This window comes from Kogia breviceps, chromosome 6, assembly GCF_026419965.1.
Source record: "Kogia breviceps isolate mKogBre1 chromosome 6, mKogBre1 haplotype 1, whole genome shotgun sequence".
In the NCBI taxonomy this organism is placed as follows: Eukaryota; Metazoa; Chordata; class Mammalia; order Artiodactyla; family Physeteridae; genus Kogia; species Kogia breviceps.
Window position 1 is genome coordinate 22754558 of NC_081315.1, and position 19718 is coordinate 22774275.

The window sequence follows — 19718 nt, forward strand, 5'->3', positions numbered from 1 at the left end:
ACAGCTCCATATTTTCCCCTCAAGACTGCTTTGGCTATTCGGGTCTTTTGTGTCCCCATACAAATTTTAAGATTATTTGTTCTAGTTCTTTAAAAAAATGCCATTGGTAATATCATAGGGATTGCATTGAATCTGTAGATTGCTTTGGGTAGTAGAGTCATTTTCACAATATTGATTCTTCCAATCCAAGAACATAGTATATCTCTCCATCTGTTGGTATCATCTTTAATTTCTCAACAGTGTCATAGTTTTCTGCATACAGGTCTTTTGTCTCCTGAGGTAGGTTTATTCCTAGGTATACTATTCTTTTGTTGCAGTGGTAAATGGGAGTGTTTCTCAGTTATTTTATTGATTATGACTATCTAGAGCTCAACTTTTTCATAAAAATGCAAAATGATTTTATGTGGAACTTTATGTACATTTAATATTTAAATCTCTTCAAATATTTTAAAATTTTATTTTAACATTTACGTAATACAAAGAAAAGTTAGTTAAATGTTTTACCAAGCTCCAGGGAGCCTTATCATTATTTCCGTGATTTGACTGAAAAATTTGGGCAAGCAGCCTTCTGTTAGGGATTTTCAGTGATTCACACGTGTGCAAGGTTCTCCAAAGTGCTTTCAAAAACTGAAACCACTTCTGCAGGCTCTGAGGCACAAGGATCACTTAGCCTCAAAGAACTCAGTTCCTTCTTTTAACTGTAAAATCCTACAATAACAACATTTCACGTGGTCCCATTGTAATGTTTTACACCGACGACGCGCTAGGCTGGGAAAGTGGTCCACAGATAGGCACATTCGTTCATGTTCATTCACCCTCCGTGCCAACTACCTTGGACAAAGTAGTCGCCCAGGTGTCTTCCTGCCACGTTTTCTCTAGCAGGACTTCAGGGCCTTCCTTCTTCTAGGCTGTGGGGAGGGTCAAGGTCTGGAGTAGCCGCCCATTCCGTCTGATCCAACGCATTTTTCCCTTTCCTCTGGCCAACTTGGACACGCGCTGCTCCCAGGTCTCAGTCTCAGCTCGGGCAGCCTCGCGTGCCATGCCCGGCGCCCGTGGATGCGGCAGGTGGACTCCGGGCCACCTCCTCGCGCCTTCCCTGCAGGTGCCGCAGGAAGGATAGGCCAAGTGCCGGGCCAGCGTCCCTGCGAGGCGGGGCCGGCGCTCCTAGACCTCCTCCCTCTGGCGCTCCAGGTTCTGAGACCCCGGGCTCGGCAGTGGCGGCCACCTCCCTGGGGGCGGGGAGCCAGGCCACCTGGGGCAGCCGGCCATGGGCTGCCGCCACCCGTCCCTCCCACAGCCTCCGCTTGGGGTGTTTATCTTTGCCTCTCTTTTCTCTTTCACTTTTCTTTTCGTTGGGAGTTGGGTCTCCCTGGGTTCCAGGCGTCCAGGGGAACCCCAGCTGATTCGTCCTCGGCCGCAGAGGCCCGACGCCCGGGAAGGAAGCCGGACGACCGCGCCCTCCCCGCCGCGCTGCCCGCCTCCCCCGCCTCTGTAGCCCGGACTCGATGGAGGTACAGAGCTTGGCTTGTCCGCTTTGGGAGGGGAGGTGTTGGTGGCTGAAAGGGCGAGGGAACTCTCCCCGAAAGCTTTCGCCTCGGACTCCTCCCAGCTCTGGCCGGACGCACCCGTCTCCCCCCAGCGGCCGGGCCGCCCCGCCCTCTTCTGGGGAACGCTTGACCGCGACTTCGGTTTTCGGTGGCGCTCCGCGAGGAGGTATTTCCCCTTCTGACCCTTTATTGCCGTCGCGGGCTCTCCTCGCCATCCTCCGCCTCCAGCCGAGCACAGATTGCTCGTCCACTAGCGGGTACGCGCTCGGCTCCGCCGTCCGCTCCACCTACTCCGCGCCGGCCGGCGGAGGGCGAGGGACGCGCGCGTGGCCAGCCCAGCCCAGCTGCGGGCTTCGGAGAAAGCGAGGTCCGGCGGCACAGAGCGCTGAGTTCTGCACCTCGTCGAGCTCAGAAAGTTCAAGAAAGGTACCGCAGCTCCCCGCTTCTTCCCTGCCCCCTCCCAAACTCCCCGCCGGCTGGTGCCAACTTGAGTGTGAGCCCTGCACGTCTGACTCTATCTTTGTCAATCAAATTACCCTCCTCTGCTTTGATCAGGACACTTAACCTTCCTTGGGAGAGGAATCTACAGGAATGGTTACAGTTTGACAATCAGGCCTCCGTTTATATTATTTCCAGAAAATCAGTTCTAGAAACTTGGAAGAAATGCAGGAGACTTGTACTGCCGTGAAATCCTTATTCAAAGTGGCTTTAAATGAAAATCCAGTTAATTTTGTCAGGTGTTATTGAGACTCTTGCAAGCGTATACAATGTATTTGAATTTAGATTATAATATATTGAATTTAACTTGAATTTCTATGCATTTAAAATTTTGTTATCTTCGAAGTATATGTAAGGCAAGGTTAATTCTTCAGTGACGCTTATAACAGATTCTTAAACAGGGTGAGTCAGAAGTTTAGAAACTGGAAGTGAAGTGGTTGTCACTAGCTATCTCCATTATGTTTTTAAAAGCTACGGTCTAATGTTATGACACTGGTAATGGTATCTCCTTGTAACTGATAGGCATTCTTATCTTGTCAGTGGGCTTCAAGAGGCTTCTTTGACTTGATTGAATAAACAGATCAGATCTAGGTGGTTACAGTATCCTGCTGTGCAGAGGTGGACTGTTCTATGGAAAGCGTCAGGGTAGGTACAATATACATTAAACTCCTGTCATTTTTATTAAAAAGCAGTGTGGTGGACATGATATACAGAGGGAGGAGATACGAAGGGAAGAACACAAGGATATAGAAAGGAAAGGACTGAAGACAAAGCAATAGCCATTTTAGATTTAAAACGTGATGACAAAATTTAAAGTTTTACTTAATAAAGTTAAGAAGTTTAGAAAGTTCTGAAGGTTTGTTCTGGTTGTGTTTTAATGGCACATCCTTGTATTTCTTCCTCTGTTTTCTCCTGTCAAAGTTTTGGTCATACTCACAACAGCCTTTCCAGCAGTATCATCTGCTCTATGACAGAGTGACAGAGGGGTTAGGTTGGCCGCTGGAATTCTGGTAGGCAGAGTGTTCCCATACTTTTCGGTTCACTGTTCTCTGCTAACTTGGAGTGGGAACTCCAGAACCTGATTTGAAGCTACAATTTCTGGACTGAGGATTTCTCTACAGGTTACCAGTGGGTTTAAGAAAAACAATTTGATGCTTTCCGTTTAAATCCATGAAATTAATATGTAAATGTCAACAGCTGTATCACAGGACATAATGTTTGTCAATGCAATACATGTTTATAAACTTCTTTGAAGGATGGGAGAAAGCAGTGGTCTAAAGTTTATTGAAATAGAGTTTGAAAATTGAAGAATTTTAAATCCTAGAAGGTTCTCCATCTCAGGTTTGCTGGCTCTGGATGGATTTCAGGAAGGCGGTGAATGAAGCTCTGAAATGTTGTGTAAAGGGGATTTTTCTGAGGAAAATAGCCATAACTCTGATGAGCTTTTTAAACGAGTCTCGAGCCCTAAACAGTTTTAAAAACATTTTAAAACTTAGAAAACTGCTCTTTCTTCCTATCTCGCTTAGAGTTTACTGTTAAGTTTTATTCATTATGTAACTATTCTTTTGAAGGTTAATGATAATACAGAGAGTACTGTTTTAGGTCCACAGCTTGAACTATGGGAAATAATATGAAGCATAGCTAAAACTTGTTGAATTCTTATTATGTACTGGATGTTGTTCCAAGTATGTGTTTATTTTTAAAAAAAATCATAATAAACTTATGTGGTGTAGGGACTGTATTTTATAACTGAAGAAATTGGAGCATAGAGTAGTAGTTAAATAACTTTGCCAAAGTCACAGAGTGAGAAAGTGGTAGAGCTGGGGTTTGAACCCAGATTTAAGAGCACCGGTGTTTATGAAGGGTGATATTATTTCCATAGAAATATTTCCCACAGTTTGACAGTGACAGTCAACCACGATTTCATTTTAATGCAGAGTGATATAATGATGGAACATTCATTTAAAATTAATGCTTATATGGTACTTGCATAATTGACATTATTAATTATATATGTAAAGATTATCTTTACAAGCCAATGATATTCACATGAGTGTCTATATGTGTTTGGTTCCTTGGAGAAAAATTTTTTTATGGTTCCTGAATGAACACATTTGTCCAGTTTACATAGTTTTTGCTGGTAGAGCTTGATAAATAGTCAAATGTGGATTGATCGATATGTCTGTATCTATCTATCTATCTATCTATCTATCTATCTATCTATCTATCTACCTACCTACCTATATATCCATCCATCCAAGTAAAACGCTGGGATTCAGGGAGCGATCAGAAGACTCACATATCACAGTGGAAGTGGTGTAGTCAACTATTTGGGAAGTCTCCTTTTCAGAAGATTTTATGGTCTGAGGGTTGGCAAGAAGCCAGCTTCTTTCTTTAACTCAGTATTAGCTCTTCGATTTATTTACCCAGTGATTACAGATTACTGCATGAGACTGTTGAGGCTGAGCATTGCTTATGTGCTGGTTGCTATCCTATTTTATGGATTGGATGGAAAAATTCCATAGGAAAGTTGAGAGAACATTTATGGGTTTTGCTCATAGTGTTTACTCCTAACTATTTAATGGTAATGTTACTAACTAACTATTCCTGCTCATGGTGAGTTAGGGATCTAGAGACTTTTTTGTGTGTCCTTTTTTGTTTAGCTGGTGGTGCATTTTTTTGGTGGGGGGGAGGGTACAATTTTCTTATAAACCTTGGGGGCTTCCTGTAAACTTTATTGAGGTTCACTCCATTGGAAAAGACATACCCAGAAAACTCTTGAGACAGGCTCCAGTTTACTTTGGCTGTGAGTTAGAATGCTGTAGGAAAAGCCTTCAAGGTCTTTAGAAACACCTTTGCCTCACTGATAGGGTCTATGAGGTGCCACTTTAAATCCTTTCTAGATCTTAATGAGGCATCTTCCAGCCACATACTTGATTTGATCTTTAATCTGAGAGTACATTGTACTAATAGACCCTGGATTTGATCTTTACCCTAAGACTACTTCTTTCTTTGAGAATCTTGTGTTGTCTCGAGAGACAAGAATGACAGTAAGTTTAATTTTCCAACCTAGCAAGTCTTCGGTTGAATGATTTCTTCTAAATTCAGCTTGCATGTTTTAGTTCCTCTTTCTCTTCCTGCAATTAATCCTAGGCCCCCAAATGAAGCCAATTATCACATTCAGAAATTTTCTTAGCCAGGTCCACAAGTTTATTAGATACGTTTTCTTTCTTCCATATTATTGCAGGCAACTATGCAACATGAGTTGCCCTCTCTCTAGCCTCTAATAATAATTTCATCACTACCTTTCTAGCCTCACTAACAGTGAGTGTCCTTGCTATGTACTCCCCAGGTGTCAACCTATCACCTGATCTCATATCAATTTCAGTGTCAATTACTAATTGCTGTGTAAATAACTACCCCCAAATTTAGTAGTGTAAAATAAAAATTATTTTATTTGTTTAAAGTTCCAAGATTAGATGTTTGGACAGGACCCAGTGGCAATGACTTGTCTCTATGCCAGAATGTCTGTGGTCTCAGCTGGTATGACACCAAAGGACTGTCTGAGATTGTTTAAGAAATTGGGTCATATATGGGGCCTCAGTCCTGGCTGTTGGCTGGGTTCCTTCATGCTTCTCCATTTGGCTTTTCCACATGGCTAGATTGGGCTTACTCACATGGTGGTCTCAGGGTTGTCAGACTCCTTACATAGTATCCAGCTTCTATAAAAGGGAAGCAGGAACTGCAGATGCTCTGAAGGCCTGGGCCTGGAATTCCCAGACAGTCACATTTGTCTCATTTTATTGCAAAAAGCAAGTCAGGAGGCCGTTTCAGATTCAAGAGGAGAGGACATAGACTCAACCTCTTGCTGGGTAGTATGTTATGCTTGTTCATGTAAAGAAGGCATTGATTGGTGGCCACCATCTTGGAGATTATCTGTCACACGTTGTGATCCTGTTAAAGCATTGATCCAGTTATGCCACTCCTCTATTCAAAACCCTCTATGGCCATCTCATTTTACTTCAATAAAAGCCAAATTCCATGACAGTGGTCAGTAAGGCCCTCAGTGATTCGTACCTCTGCTGCCTCATCTGCTCCCCTCCCTTAGCTCAGGGCTTCAGTCACACCGACAGCCTTTCTATTCATCAGCCATACTGCTCTGTTCTTGTCTCCGTGTCTTTGAACTTGCTGTTCCCCTTGCTTAGAATGTTTTCTCTCAGATGTGGCCCAGTCCCTTACCTCATGGGGGGCCTGGCTCAAATACCCCCTTTGCAGGGAGGCTTTCCCTGACTGGTGTACTATGTGTTGCATTCCCATCAGCATTCTCAGCTCAAACTCTCCTCCAGACGCCCACAACTACATGCCATACTGCCAGGTTTACACGACCCTATCCACCTATCCAGAACTCTTAGGGTCGGATGTGTTTGGAATTAAGATTTTTTTCAGTTTTTGGACAGGTCATTTTTATAGACTTGAGTTGTGTCTCTCCCTCTCTCCACCACATCCATATATTGAAGCTCAACTCCCAGTGTGACTGTATTTGGAGACGGGACTCTCAGGAGGTAATTCAGGTATACAAGGTCATAAGAGTGGGGCCCTAATCCAGTAGGATTGCTGTCTTTCTTAGAAGAGGAAGAGACTCCAGGAGTCGACATGTACAGAGGAAAGGCCATGTGCAGACATAGTGAGAAGGTGGCTGTCTGCAGGCCAGGAAGAAAGTCCTTACCAACCCTTCCAGCACTTTGCTCGTGTACTTCCAGCCTCCAGAGTGTGAGAAAATAAATTTCTGATGTGTGAGTCACCCACTCTCTGGTATTCTGTTATGGCAGCCCTAGCAGAGCAGACTAAGATAGTGACATAATGCCTTTGCTATATACTGTGTGACAACTATGGTATATAGTAAGCTTATCCAGGTACCTCCTCAAAAGTGAAATAAATACAGATTATAAGTAGTCTTATGCCAGTTCATGTTTTGTTAACCAGTAAATTAAGCAAAACGTTCAGTTCTTAGAGCCCTTTTAAGATTTTCAGATAAGGAACAATGGACTTACATATGTTTTATTTAATGATTTGTTTCTTAATTCTCACCTGTCCCCATTTGCACATGAGCTACAGGAGAGCATGTAGTTTTTTTTCTTTTTTTTTTTTTTTTTTTGCGGTACGCGGGCCTCTCACTGTTGTGGCCTCTCCCGTTGCGGAGCACAGGCTCCGGACGCGCAGGCCCAGTGGCCATGGCTCACGGGCCCAGCCGCTCCGCGGCATGTGGGATCTTCCCGAACCGGGGCACGAACCCGTGTCCCCTGAAACGGCAGGCGGACTCTCAACCACTGCGCCACCAGGGAAGCCCGTGCATGTAGTTTTATTTCATTCACTGCTATATCCCCATCCTCTGTCAGCGCCTGGCAAATGATAGTCTCTCAATAAATATTTGCTGAATGGATGCTAAAGGGTAGAATATGTTAAAAGTAATGGGGAATTAAAAAAAGAGCTACTTCAAAGAAGATCTAATTTATTTATACATTTTATTTATTCATTGAATTGATTTAAAATAATTTTGAGTGCCTTGTATGGGCCAGGCGCTCTTCTAAGCCATTGACTGGCCTTCATTCAGTGAGAGGTGCAGGGTACAGAGAGGCTCCTGAAGACTGAGTGGGAGGGAGGAAAAGTAAACATTGCAGCAACTGATATGGGTCGTAGCTACAGCATGAAGGTGAGTCAGGGAAATGGATGAGCTTCATTGTGGAAAGCTCAATATTGAGATAAAAGTGGAACATAAAGCCGAAAATGTCCTGTAAGTCATTAGAAGTACTGCACTGAAGATTGCGTGAGCTGTTAGTACGAGAGATTTTAGTTTATGGGTTAATAGTCAAGAATTATTGACTGAAACCATTGACTGTCGGAATGCTTCCCTAGGAGGCAAAGGTATGTAAAGAAGGTTTGGGGTCATATACGAAGACCAGAGTGTCTGTTACTGAGCTGCGCGCTCTGGAAGAGGAAATGTTCGGGCAATGTCTTCAGGAAAGCGTTGGCCAGTTTCCAGGTCTTCAAAAGAGAACGTTAGGCTTTTCACACTTTCTATCCCTTGCTTGCCTGTCCTACCCACTCTGTCTGCTCCTCTCGGGATGGATTTTATATTCGCCATATGCCTATTCTCACACCCACATCTTTTCTTTTCCTAATTGAGGTATAATTGACATATAATGTCATGTGAGTTTCAGGTGTACAACATAATGATTCAACATTTGTGTATATGTCAAAATGATCACCGCCATAAGTTTAGTTAACGTGTGTCACCATAGATAGTTATAATTTTTTTCTTATGCTGAGAACTTTTAAGATTTATTCTCTTAGCAACTTTCAGGTATGCACTGTAGTATTGTTATCCAGAGTCATCGTGCTGTACATTACATCCCCATGACTTACTTGTATTGTAACTACAAGTTTGTACCTTTTGACCCCCTGCATGCATTTTGCCCCCCACCTCTGGCAACCAACCACCCATGTGTTCTCTCTCTGAGTCCCTTGCTCCATGCAGTTCTCTCGGCAGAACTTCAACTTTACCTCCTCTCTAGCCACCTGGAAATATTGATCTCACCTCTCCTCTGTTCTGCCCCCACTGATGGATACTTCTGTAAGTATTTGCAGTATTTTCTATATTGACTCGTGCTCCCATTACCCCTCTCTTCAAGTAAATGTTACAGGCGGTACAAAGGATGACAAGAATTGTGATGGAGTTGGAGGGGCTGAAGTTTGGGAAACACTGTGTCCTTGTGTGCCAAGCACTTGCTTGGTACACAGTGGAGCTTTCATAATGTTATTTTTGTTGTCAGTAATCTATCACATACTGCTGAGGGGTCAAGTAATATCAGGTTCTGAGAAAAGGAGTTTGACTGGAAATATGTCACTAGTGATCACATAGCGGTTGGAATGTCCCAGCATATGCTTTATTGTCAGGATCAGGAAGAGAAATAGAATTTCCTGAGAGTCTAATTTGGGCCAGGCTACAGATAGAATCTTTACACTCATTTTTAGATGATACAGATGAGCTTCTTAGATTAATATGAGATTTTTAGAACTGAGAAAAGAAATATGTTGTTTAATAGGGTTTTCTTGGCCAGTTTTATTATTTGAAAGGATAATTTTATAAATTGCAACGTAAATCCTTCAATTAAAGAGAGGAAGTAGAAGCAAGCCTATTTTCTAAATTCCTTCAAATAGAAATCCTTTCGCCTTCCTACTTCAACAGTATTTGCTAAGTATTTTGAAAAAAAATTTTCAAAAGTACAAAAAAGATGAGAGGAATTTTGTAAAAATTGTAGTATTGTGAATATTTAATTTATTTGGTGCCTTTTTTCCTGAGAATCCAAGAGAAAATATGCAGTCATAATAGCATTGTGACTTTAAAATTTGCAGTAATTCCAAATGTCAAATTTTTAAGAAAATCGATATTTCATATCTTTCAACTCTACCCCTTGAAAGCAAGATCCTCCTCCTCATTGCTTCGTGCAGGACTTCTCAAACTTCAGACATGTGGTTTTATGATGGCTTATTAGGTTTGATATTGAGGTATTTCTCGTCTGTGCTTTGATCTCTAAGGCACATTCCTCAGCTTCTGCAGTTCATAAAACATTGGCTTCTAGGGATGTGTGGGGTTTTTTTAACATCTTTATTTGAGTATAACTGTTTTACAATAGTGTGTTAGTTTCTCCTTTACAACAAAGTGAATCAGTTATAGATATACATATGTTCCCATAACTCTTCCCTCTTGTGTCACCCTCCCTCCCACCCCTCTAGGTGGTCACAAAGCATGGAGCTGATCTCCCTATGCCATGCGGCTGCTTCCCACTAGCTATCTATTTACGTTTGGTAGTGTATATATGGCCATGCCACTCTCTCACTTTGTCACAGCTTACCCTTCCCCCTCCCCATATGCTCAAGTCCATTCTCTAGTAGGTCTGTGTCTTTATTCCTGTCTTACCCCTAGGTACTTCATGACCTTTTTTCTTTTTCTTTTTTCTTAGATTCCATATATATGTGTTAGCATATGGTATTTGTTTTTCTCCTTCTGACTTACTTCACTCTGTATGACAGACTCTAGGTCCATCCACCTCACTACAAATAACTCAATTAGGTTTCTTTTTATGGTTGAGTAATATTCCATTGTGTATATGTGCCACAGCTTCTTTATCCGTTCATCTGTTGATGGACACTTAGGTTGCTTCCATGTCCTGGCTATTGTAAATAGAGCTGCAGTGAACATTGGGGTACATGACTCTTTTTGAATTATGGTTTTCTCAGGGTATATGCCCAGTAGTGGGATTGCGGGGTCATATGGTAGTTCTATTTGTAGTTTTTTAAGGAACCTCCATACTGTTCTCCATAGTGGTTGTATCAATTTACATTCCCACCAACAGTGCAAGAGTGTTCCCTTTACTGCACACCCTCTCCAGCATTTATTGTTTCTAGATTTTTGGATGATGGCCATTCTGACCAGTGTGAGATGATATCTCATTGTGGCTTTGATTTGCATTTCTCGAAGAACACGTGTGCTTTTAATTCCAAACTTTCTCATCTCCTCTGGAACCATGCCCCATTAAGTATCACTTCATTTGCCTCTATCTAGCGTTCATACATTGTCAATCACTCATTTAATTTCACCATCACTTGCAAACATGATTCACTTCTGACTGAGAAATTCAATCCCTCTATTTCTTTTTTTAGCATCTTTATTGGGGTATAATTACTTTACAATGTTGTGTTAGTTTCTGCTGTATGACAAAGTGAATCAGCTAAAAGTATACATATATCCCCATATACCCTCCCTCTTGTATCTCCCTCCCACCATCCCTATCCCACCCCTCTACGTGGTCACAAAGCACGGAGCTGATCTCCCTGTGTTATGCGGCTGCTTCCCACTAGCTATCTATTTTACATTTGGTAATGTATATATGTCAATGCCACTCTCTCACTCGTCCCAGCTTACCCCTACCCCTCCCTGTGTCCTCAAGTCCATTCTCTATGTCTGCGTACGCCTCTTTATTCCTGTCCTGCCCCTATGTTCTTCAGAACCTTTTTTTTTTTTTTAGATTCCATATATATATGTGTTAGCATACGGTATTTGTTTTTCTCTTTGTGACTTACTTCACTCTGTATGACAGACTCTAAGTCCATCCACCTCACTACAAATAACTCAATTTCATTTCTTTTTTTGGCTGAGGAATATTCCATTGTGTATATGTGCCACAGCTTCTTTATCCGTTCATCTGTTGATGGACACTTAGGTTGCTTCCATGTCCTGGCTATTGTAAATAGAGCTGCAGTGAACATTGGGGTACATGACTCTTTTTGAATTATGGTTTTCTCAGGGTATATGCCCAGTAGTGGGATTGCGGGGTCATATGGTAGTTCTATTTGTAGTTTTTTAAGGAACCTCCAGTGTTCTCTATAGTGGCTGTATCAATTTACATTGCCACCAACAGTGCAAGAGGGTTCCCTTTTCTCCACACCGTCTCCAGCATTTATTGTTTGTAGATTTTTTTGATGATGGCCATCCTGACTGGAGTGAAGTGATACCTCATTGTAGTTTTGATTTGCATTTCTCTAATAATTAGTGATGTTAAGCATCCTTTTATGTGTTTGCTGGCAATCTGTATATCTTCTTTGGAGAAATGTCTATTTAGGTCTTCTGCCCATTTTTGGATTGGGTTGTTTCTTTTTTTTCATATTTAGTTGCATGAGCTGCTTGTATATTTTGGAGATTAATCATTTGTCCATTGCTTCATTTTCAAATATTTTCTCCCATTCTGAGAGTTGTCTTTTCATCTTGTTTATGGTTTCCTTTGCTGTGCAAAAGCTTTTAAGTTTCATTAGGTCCCATTTGTTTATTTTTGTTTTTATTTCCATTTCTCTAGGAGGTGGGTCAAAAAGGATCTTGCTATGATTTATGTCATACAGCATTCTGCCTATGTTTTCCTCAGAGAGTTTTATAGTGTCTGGCCTTACATTTAGGTCTTTAATCCATTTTGAGTTTTTTTGTGTGTGTGGTGTTAGTGAGTGTTCTAATTTCATTCTTTTACATGTAGCTGTACAGTTTCCCCAGCACCACGTATTGAAGAGGCTGTCTTTTCTCCATTTTGTATTCTTGCCTCCTTTATCAAAGGAAGGTGACCATTGTGCATGGGTTTATCTCTGGACTTTCTATCCTGTTCCATTGATCTATATTTCTGTTTTTGTGCCAGTACCATAGTGTCTTGATTACTGTAGCTTTGTAGTATAGTCTGAAGTCAGGGCGCCTGATTCCTCCAGCTCCTTTTTCTTTCTCAAGATTGCTTTGGCTATTCGGGGTCCTTTGTGTTTCCATACAAATTTTGCAATTTTTTGTTCTAGTTCTGTGAAAAATGCCAGTGGTAGTTTGATAGGGATTGCATTGAATCTGTAGATTGCTTTGGGTGGTAGAGTCATTTTCACAATGTTGATTCTTCCAATCCTAGAACATGGTATATCTCTCCATCTATTTGTATCATCTTTAATTTCTTTTATCAGTGTCTTATAGCTTTCTGCATACAGGTCTTTTGTCTCCTTAGGTAGGTGTATTCCTAGGTATTTTACTCTTTTAATTGCACTGGTAAATGGGAGTGTTTCCTTAATTTCTCTTTCAAATTTTTTATCATTAGTGTATAGGAATGCAAGAGATTTCTGTGCATTAATTTTGTATCCTGCTACTTTACCAGATTCATTGGTTAGTGCTCATAGTTTCTTGGTAGTGTCCTTAGAATTCTCTTTGTATAGTATCATGTCATCTGCAAACAGTGAAAGCTTTACTTCTTCTTTTCTGATTTGGATTCCTTTTATTTCTTTTGCTTCTTGATTGCTGTGGCTAAAACTTCCAAAACTATGTTAAATAATAGTGGTGAGAATGGTCAACCTTGTCTTGTTCCTGATCTTAGTGGAAGTGGTTTTTTAACCATTGAGAACAATGTTGGCTGTGGGTTTGTCGTATATGGCCTTTATTATGTTGAGGTAGATTCCCTCTGTGCCCACTTTCTGGAGAGTTTTTATCATAAATGGGTGTTGAATTTTGTCTAAAGCTTTTTCTGCATCTATTGAGATTGTCATATGGTTTTTATCCTTCAGTTTGTTAATATGGTGTATCACATTGATTGATTTGCATATATTCAAGAATCCTTGCATTCCTGGGATAAACCCCCCTTGATTCTGGTGTATGATGCTTTTAATGTGCTGTTGGATTGTGTTTGCTACTATTTTGTTGAGGATTTTTGCATCTATGTTCATCAGTGATATTGGCCTTTAATTTTCTTTTTTTGTGACATCTTTGTCTGTTTTTGGTATCAGGGTGATGGTGACCTCGTAGAATGAGTTTGAGAGTGTTCCTCCCTCTGCTATATTTTGGAAGAGTTTGAGAAGGATAGGTGTTAGCTCTTCTCTAAATATTTGATAGAATTCACCTTTAAAGCCATCTGGTCCTGAGCTTTTGTTTTTTGGAAGATTTTTAGTCACAGTTTCAATTATAGTGCTTGTGATTGGTCTGATTCCCATTTTCTTAATTGTTTTGGGTTTGTTATAGTAGGTCTTTTCCTTCTCTTGTGTTTCCTGCCTAGAGAAGTTCCTTTAGCATTTGTTGCAAAGCTGGTTTGGTGGTGCTGAATTCTCTTAACATTTTCTTGTCTGTAAAGGTTTTAATTTCTCTGTCAAATATGAATGAGATCCTTGCTGGGTAGAGTAATGTTGGTTGTAGGTTTTTATCTTTCATCACTTTAAATATGTCCTGCCACTCCCTTCTGGCTTACAGAGTTTCTGCTGAAAGATCAGCTGTTATGGGGATTGTCTTGTATGTTATTTGTTGCTTTTCCCTTGCTGCTTTTAATATTTTTTTCTTTGTATTTAATTTTTGACAGTTTGATTAAAATGTGTGTTGGCATGTTTCTCCTTGGATTTATCCTGTATAGGTCTCTCTGCATTTAATATTTGCTTTTAATATTTTTATTTTTAGCAATTATATTCTCATGTGAGCTAGAGTGAACTGCATTCACGTTTCCCAGAACATATTCCACAGAACACAAGTCTCAGAAGATGTTCAATATAAAAAGAGACTTCTGAGGCTAAATAACTTCCGGTGACTCTGTGTATTCATTGGAGGTTCACAGTGCACATTGTCAAATTAAAGGGGGTCCTGCCATAATCTATGTCAGATTAATCCAAGTGTTTCTCAACCATACATTTTCTCAAGAAAGAGCATATACTCTTTTTGTAGGTTGGGTTGACTGGAAAGCAGACTCAGATAGAAATGTACATGCAGGAGACTCAATGGGGCATGTTCTCAGGAACAACACTTGATGGAAGTGAGGAGGAATGGAAGTATGTGGGTAGAGAGAGAAGTTGAACTGGGATGCAGTTGCAGCAGAAGCCTCAGCCAGTCAGTCCCACGGGGAGTGCTGTGAAGCTGTGATGACCCTTCAGGGATATTCCAACTCCAGGGAAGGAGGCCAGGCCCACAGGGAGAGGTTGTGACCTTGTGTTGGGCAGCTGTCTTCCACTGAGGGCATTTCTGCGGAGAAGCTGAGCTCTGAGCTCTCAGCTGGGGTAGTGAGTGCCTCAGTGTTCACTACCACTCTGAGTAGCATCTTTGCATCTTTTATGAAAATGTATATCAATTCTTAGATACCCTTGCTGGTCAGAGAAAGGCATTTGGTCTCTTTGAGAACTTTTTTTTTTCTTTATGAAATATGGATGCCTGGCTGGATGTTCTTTGGAGTAGCTAACATTCTTTGCTTCTAATTCCATTTAATATGTACTAATTAAAGTCCAAGGTAAGAGACAAATTTTCCCAAACATGTGGTTGGCCACATAGAGGCCAACAATCTGATTAGGTCAGCCTTAATCTGTTATCATGGCTGAGCAGTGATGGAGAACGAGCATGGTTATAGTGCTTTCAAGAATATGTCATTTTGGGCTTCCCTTGTGGCGCAGTGGTTGAGAGTCCGCCTGCCGATGCAGGGGACACGGGTTCGTGCCCTGGTCTGGGAAGATCCCACATGCTGTGGAGCGGCTGGGCCAGTGAGCCGTGATTGCTGAGCCTGCGCGCCAGGAGCCTGTGCTCCGCAACGGGAGAGGCCACAACAGTGAGAGGCCCGCGTACCGCAAAAAAAAAAAAAAATATGTCACTTAACTTGAGGCAGATTATTAGGGCAAAATGACAGCAGAGCTGAATTTAAGTTTTTTGTTTTTTACATATTTTGGTTACCCCTTGTTAGGTGTTTCCTGAAGAAACTAGCCTGCTATCTTCCTAGAATCATTAGCCCTTATTGCTAAAAATTGAAAGATTAAACTACATAGGGTATGGAAGGCAGGAGTCCATCTAGCTTTAAACCACAGACTTAGGTGCTGGTATTCATCCTCCCTTTTGAAGCTCAGGGTAAACAGGTGTAGCCAAAAAGCCATAGCAGTTCTCAGGGTCTTTCCACTTGAGAATCAGATGGGTCTAAGTGTCCATCCTGTGCCTTTCAGGGTATTTGCTAATTTCATACTCATGCCTGTGGCTATCGAGGAAGCTTATTTCTTGGTTGAAGAGGAAAAACGTCCAAGGAAGAGGTCTCTCTTAAGTGTGCCTGATAGAGTTGATGAAGGTTTGTAGAGAGGATGGAAAAATATCCAAGAAAAATCTCACAGAGAAAGTTCTTATGAGATAATAGAAGTGGGAAGTAAAACCAGTACTAAGGAGTTGGCTGTTATATGAATGTGATGCAGAGAAGAAAGCAAAAAAAGAAAAAAAAAAAGCTATGATTGATGGCTGTGTCTAAGATCAACTTTAAAATTGAGTAAACATTTTTCTCAAAAACCTTAATCTTTTTTTCTTTCAAGAAAAAGCTTCATAAGGATTCTTATTATTCTTCCCATTATTATATAATAGTAATGAATGAGGTGAGAGATTGTTAAAAAGAGGGTTTGAAAGGGAATAAACTAGAAAAGTCATTGCTAAAGAGTGGAGAAATGATGGAACAGGAATTTGCCTTAAATTGATCCAAAATGAGTTACTTTTTTCTGAACAACCATCGCCTCTTCCCTTTCCCTCTGTAACAGGTGGTATCAAAGGCCTATTTATGCTAACTCTTCAATGTTTCTGGAACGACTTCCCTCATAATCCATTTGTAATTATCCATTTGCAAAAGTGTCAGATCCTATAGCATTTTGGTCACTTCCAATTATTGAATTGTCTAGTCCATTTAAAATTCCAGTCTCATCTTTATATATTCCCTCAGCTCAAGTTGGGCCTGTGGGACCAGTTGGGGGAAGAGGGTGTGGTCCATGTCTTCATGCTTTCTAACCTCCTTCTGATTTTAACTGCAGGAAGTTGGAGACTGAGAGGGTGGCATAGGGAAGATGGGCCAAATGTCTCCTGACTGAACTAGGCTATCCTCTGTTGGTTGTTGCTTCTCTTCCTGGATAACAAGAATGAATCATTGAAAGCTTCTGTGTAGGAGGTTCCAAAGTTGGGCTCTTCTTTGGGCCATGTGTGTGAGTTCTTCCACACACCTGTAGTGGCCTCCACACCAGCCCGCTGTAGGTGATTAGGCTTAACCTCTTCCTACCCTCTCATCAGTTTCCCCTGGTGGTACAGCCCACCAGGTCTGATTTTGAGTCCCCTTGCAAGGAGGCCAGTCTTGATCCATGGGAAACTCACATAGTTTTGCTGGACCAAACCCTGGAAACAAAATTTGATGCTTTTCTTCATTATTTTTTTCTTTAGTCATGTAGGTTTAAGAACAAATCAACCATCTCATGAGCTGATATGATGTCTAGTCAGGGGATGCGATACCAGTCTGTATTATTCAGCTCAGGCTGCCATAACAAAATAGCACACCTGAACTTCTGGAGGCTGGAAGGTATAAGATCAGGATGCCAGCTGATTGAGTTCTCTGGTGAGGACTCCCTTCCTGGCTTGCAGATGGCTGCCTTCTCACAGTGTCCTTATATCGTAGAGAGAGAGAGGAAGGAAGCAAGCTCTCTGATGTCACTTATCATAAAGGCACTAATCCCATCATGAGGGTTCCACCCTTATAACCTCATTTAAACCTAATTACCTCCCCAAGCCCCATCTCCAAATACCATCACAATGGGGGTTAGGGCTTCAACATAAGAATTTTGGGGAGACACAATTCAGTTTATAGCACAGCATCTTGTGTATAATCCCATAGCACTTTCCGTCATGTTCCTCGCTGGTGATTCCAATCATTTCTTTTCCCTTCCCATACTGGTATTTTAGTCTTCTGTATATGGACTGGGAATGGGGTCTTGGGGTGTAGTTTGGAGGTAGTAGAAATAGTAGGGTTTGCCTACCTCTGAGTTCTCCCTGGAGCAGGTGGCTGGACCTAGCTACAAAATTCTTTTTAGAATGTGGGAAACTTAATGCTTCTTTATCCCCAACATTTGGTTCTGGTCACCAGTTCCAGGGCAAGAGTAAAAAAATCTTTATTTTAAATGATGTATAATTCTTTCTTTTCCCAAATGAAGCAGCTATAGTCAACATGGATGTGAGTTAAATTCTGAGGAAGACTGAAGGTTTTAGGAACAATTAATTTTAAAAAGTTTCTATTGACTTCTGAAGCTTTCTCCATGAGTCTTCCTGTCTTTTCTAGCATCATCAGATGCAGAAGTAATCATAAATTCAAGGAAGGGAAGATTATTCAATACATAATTTTTAATCTTTGTATCCTACCTTTGATTCCTACAGAATCCATTCCTACATATGGACATGTGGTTCTTTAAAACAATGTCCCATCATGTGCTATGTTGGTGACGTCACAGGAAACAAAGAAGTCAGTGTTAGAAGATAGCAAACGTACAGGAGGTCATGTAAGTAAAGGTTTTAAGAATTACATCATACAGTATAGACCCGTTTATGTAATAATGTATAATTAATAATAATGAAGATCTGGCAAACTGGGGATGTTATATATATATATCTGGAATTTTAAAAAATGAGCATCTTAGTTAAAAAAGAAAATGCCATTTGTTATAGAATGTTAAAAACATTTTCTGAGGACAGAGAACACTGCACATAACAAAGGTGGGCAAATTTATTCTGAGAAAAACCAGACAGGCTTTGCCAGCCAAATGATCTCTGTTGCAACTACTAAACTCTGCCCTTATTGCTGGAAATCAGCTGTAGACATGGATGGGCATGGATTCGTCCCAACAGAACTTTATTTACAAAACAAATGACCAGTGAAGTTTGGCCTGTGGGTCGTAGTTTGCCAACCTTTGGCATAGTAGATGAAGACATTCTGCATCTCACTTTTTTCTATTATTAAGTTAATTTTAAAGGAACTGGGGTGCTTAAAATTAAATAATAAATGTAATGCAACTATGAAATTTCTGAATGATTTTACAAGTGTAAGGAAATTGGAGAATAATGTAGATTAGAGTTCTTGAATGACTATTTGAAACTCTTGAAAAATGTTTGAGAATGATGTAAAATCAAGTACAGTCTCAAGAACTAAACAAAATAAAGCTGTAGAAATGAGAATCCAAGGAACTGACTTCTTCTTGATAAAGCGAACACAAGAATTTAATTTTTACTTTCAGTTATAGTATTTAACTCCTTTAGAAAAATTTCTGAATCCTTTGTATAGATCAGGAGAAGCAGTAGAGTAAATACAGGGGTTTATGAAAAGTGAAACTCTTTATAAGAATCCTAAGAGGAAAAAAGTAATTCCTCTCTTGTGCAATCATTTCTGGCATCAGAAAATACTGAAGTAAATATAAGCTGGAAGAAAAAGTGTGAAGAAATGTCCTCTGCTTATACTTGCCTACAAAGTAAAACATATCCTCTAACTTCATGTGCTTCTTTGAAATTGCTCTGTTTCCTAGATTTTTTATAGGGAATCCCCTAAACTCAAGAAACAACTTACTGACAGTCTTAGGGTTAAACACATTTTATGTATTGCTACCACTGATGGCTCAAAGAAGAAGCAGGAGGGCATTTTGGATGTTGAGGAGTAGAACTGGGACATTTTTGTAATAGCAACATAGCTCTAAATTGTCTTGTCACTGTTTGTGAAAATAAATAAACATATTAATTTTTAAAATTCCATTATGATCAATTCTGGGGCAAAAACCAGGGGAGTTTTCTTTAAGTGAAATCATACTTGAAATATGCAAGAAATTAAACAGGAATCTCCCCTCAGTTGTTTTGAAGTCATAAAAAAAGTGCTTTCTCTTTTTCAGAATTCTCCTTGATTCCTAGTTTTTGAGTAGGTTGTTTCTTGAGTTTAGGGATTCTTAATAAAGATTCAGAGCAGCTTCCTTTGCGGTACTTAAAAACAGAAGCTTCCTTTGGGGTACTTAAATAATCATATTATGTTGTGGTTATTTGTGGAGGCCTGTGATAGCTGTTCTTATCTGGTGTAAGGAAGGGTCTCAAGATTTTATTTTTATTTTTTTGTTTTATTTCTTATTATCTTTCTGATTATCAAAGTAACATGTGCTCACTACAGTATGAGTGAAAACTACAGAAAAGTGTAAAGTGGGAAAAACATCACCAGTAATGCAATAACTAAGAGGCAGCTTATTACATGATTCTTTCCAGGGCTATTTTTTCTACATGGTTGATATAAAAATTATTGAAAATTTGCCTTGTACTTTTGTCTAGTTAAC

At 40.5% G+C, this 19718-nt stretch overlaps 1 protein-coding gene across 1 annotated transcript in view; it reads left to right on the top strand.

Moving 5' to 3' along the window:
- Positions 1-1352: 1352 nt before the first annotated feature.
- IL15 (interleukin 15) overlaps positions 1353-19718 on the top strand; it is a 74991-nt gene continuing 56625 nt past the window's right edge. Inside the window, exon 1 of the mRNA XM_059066451.2 lies at positions 1353-1973. Coding sequence (XP_058922434.1) covers positions 1506-1973 — 468 coding nt within the window. The 5' untranslated portion in view covers positions 1353-1505. The remainder of the gene's footprint in view (positions 1974-19718) is intronic.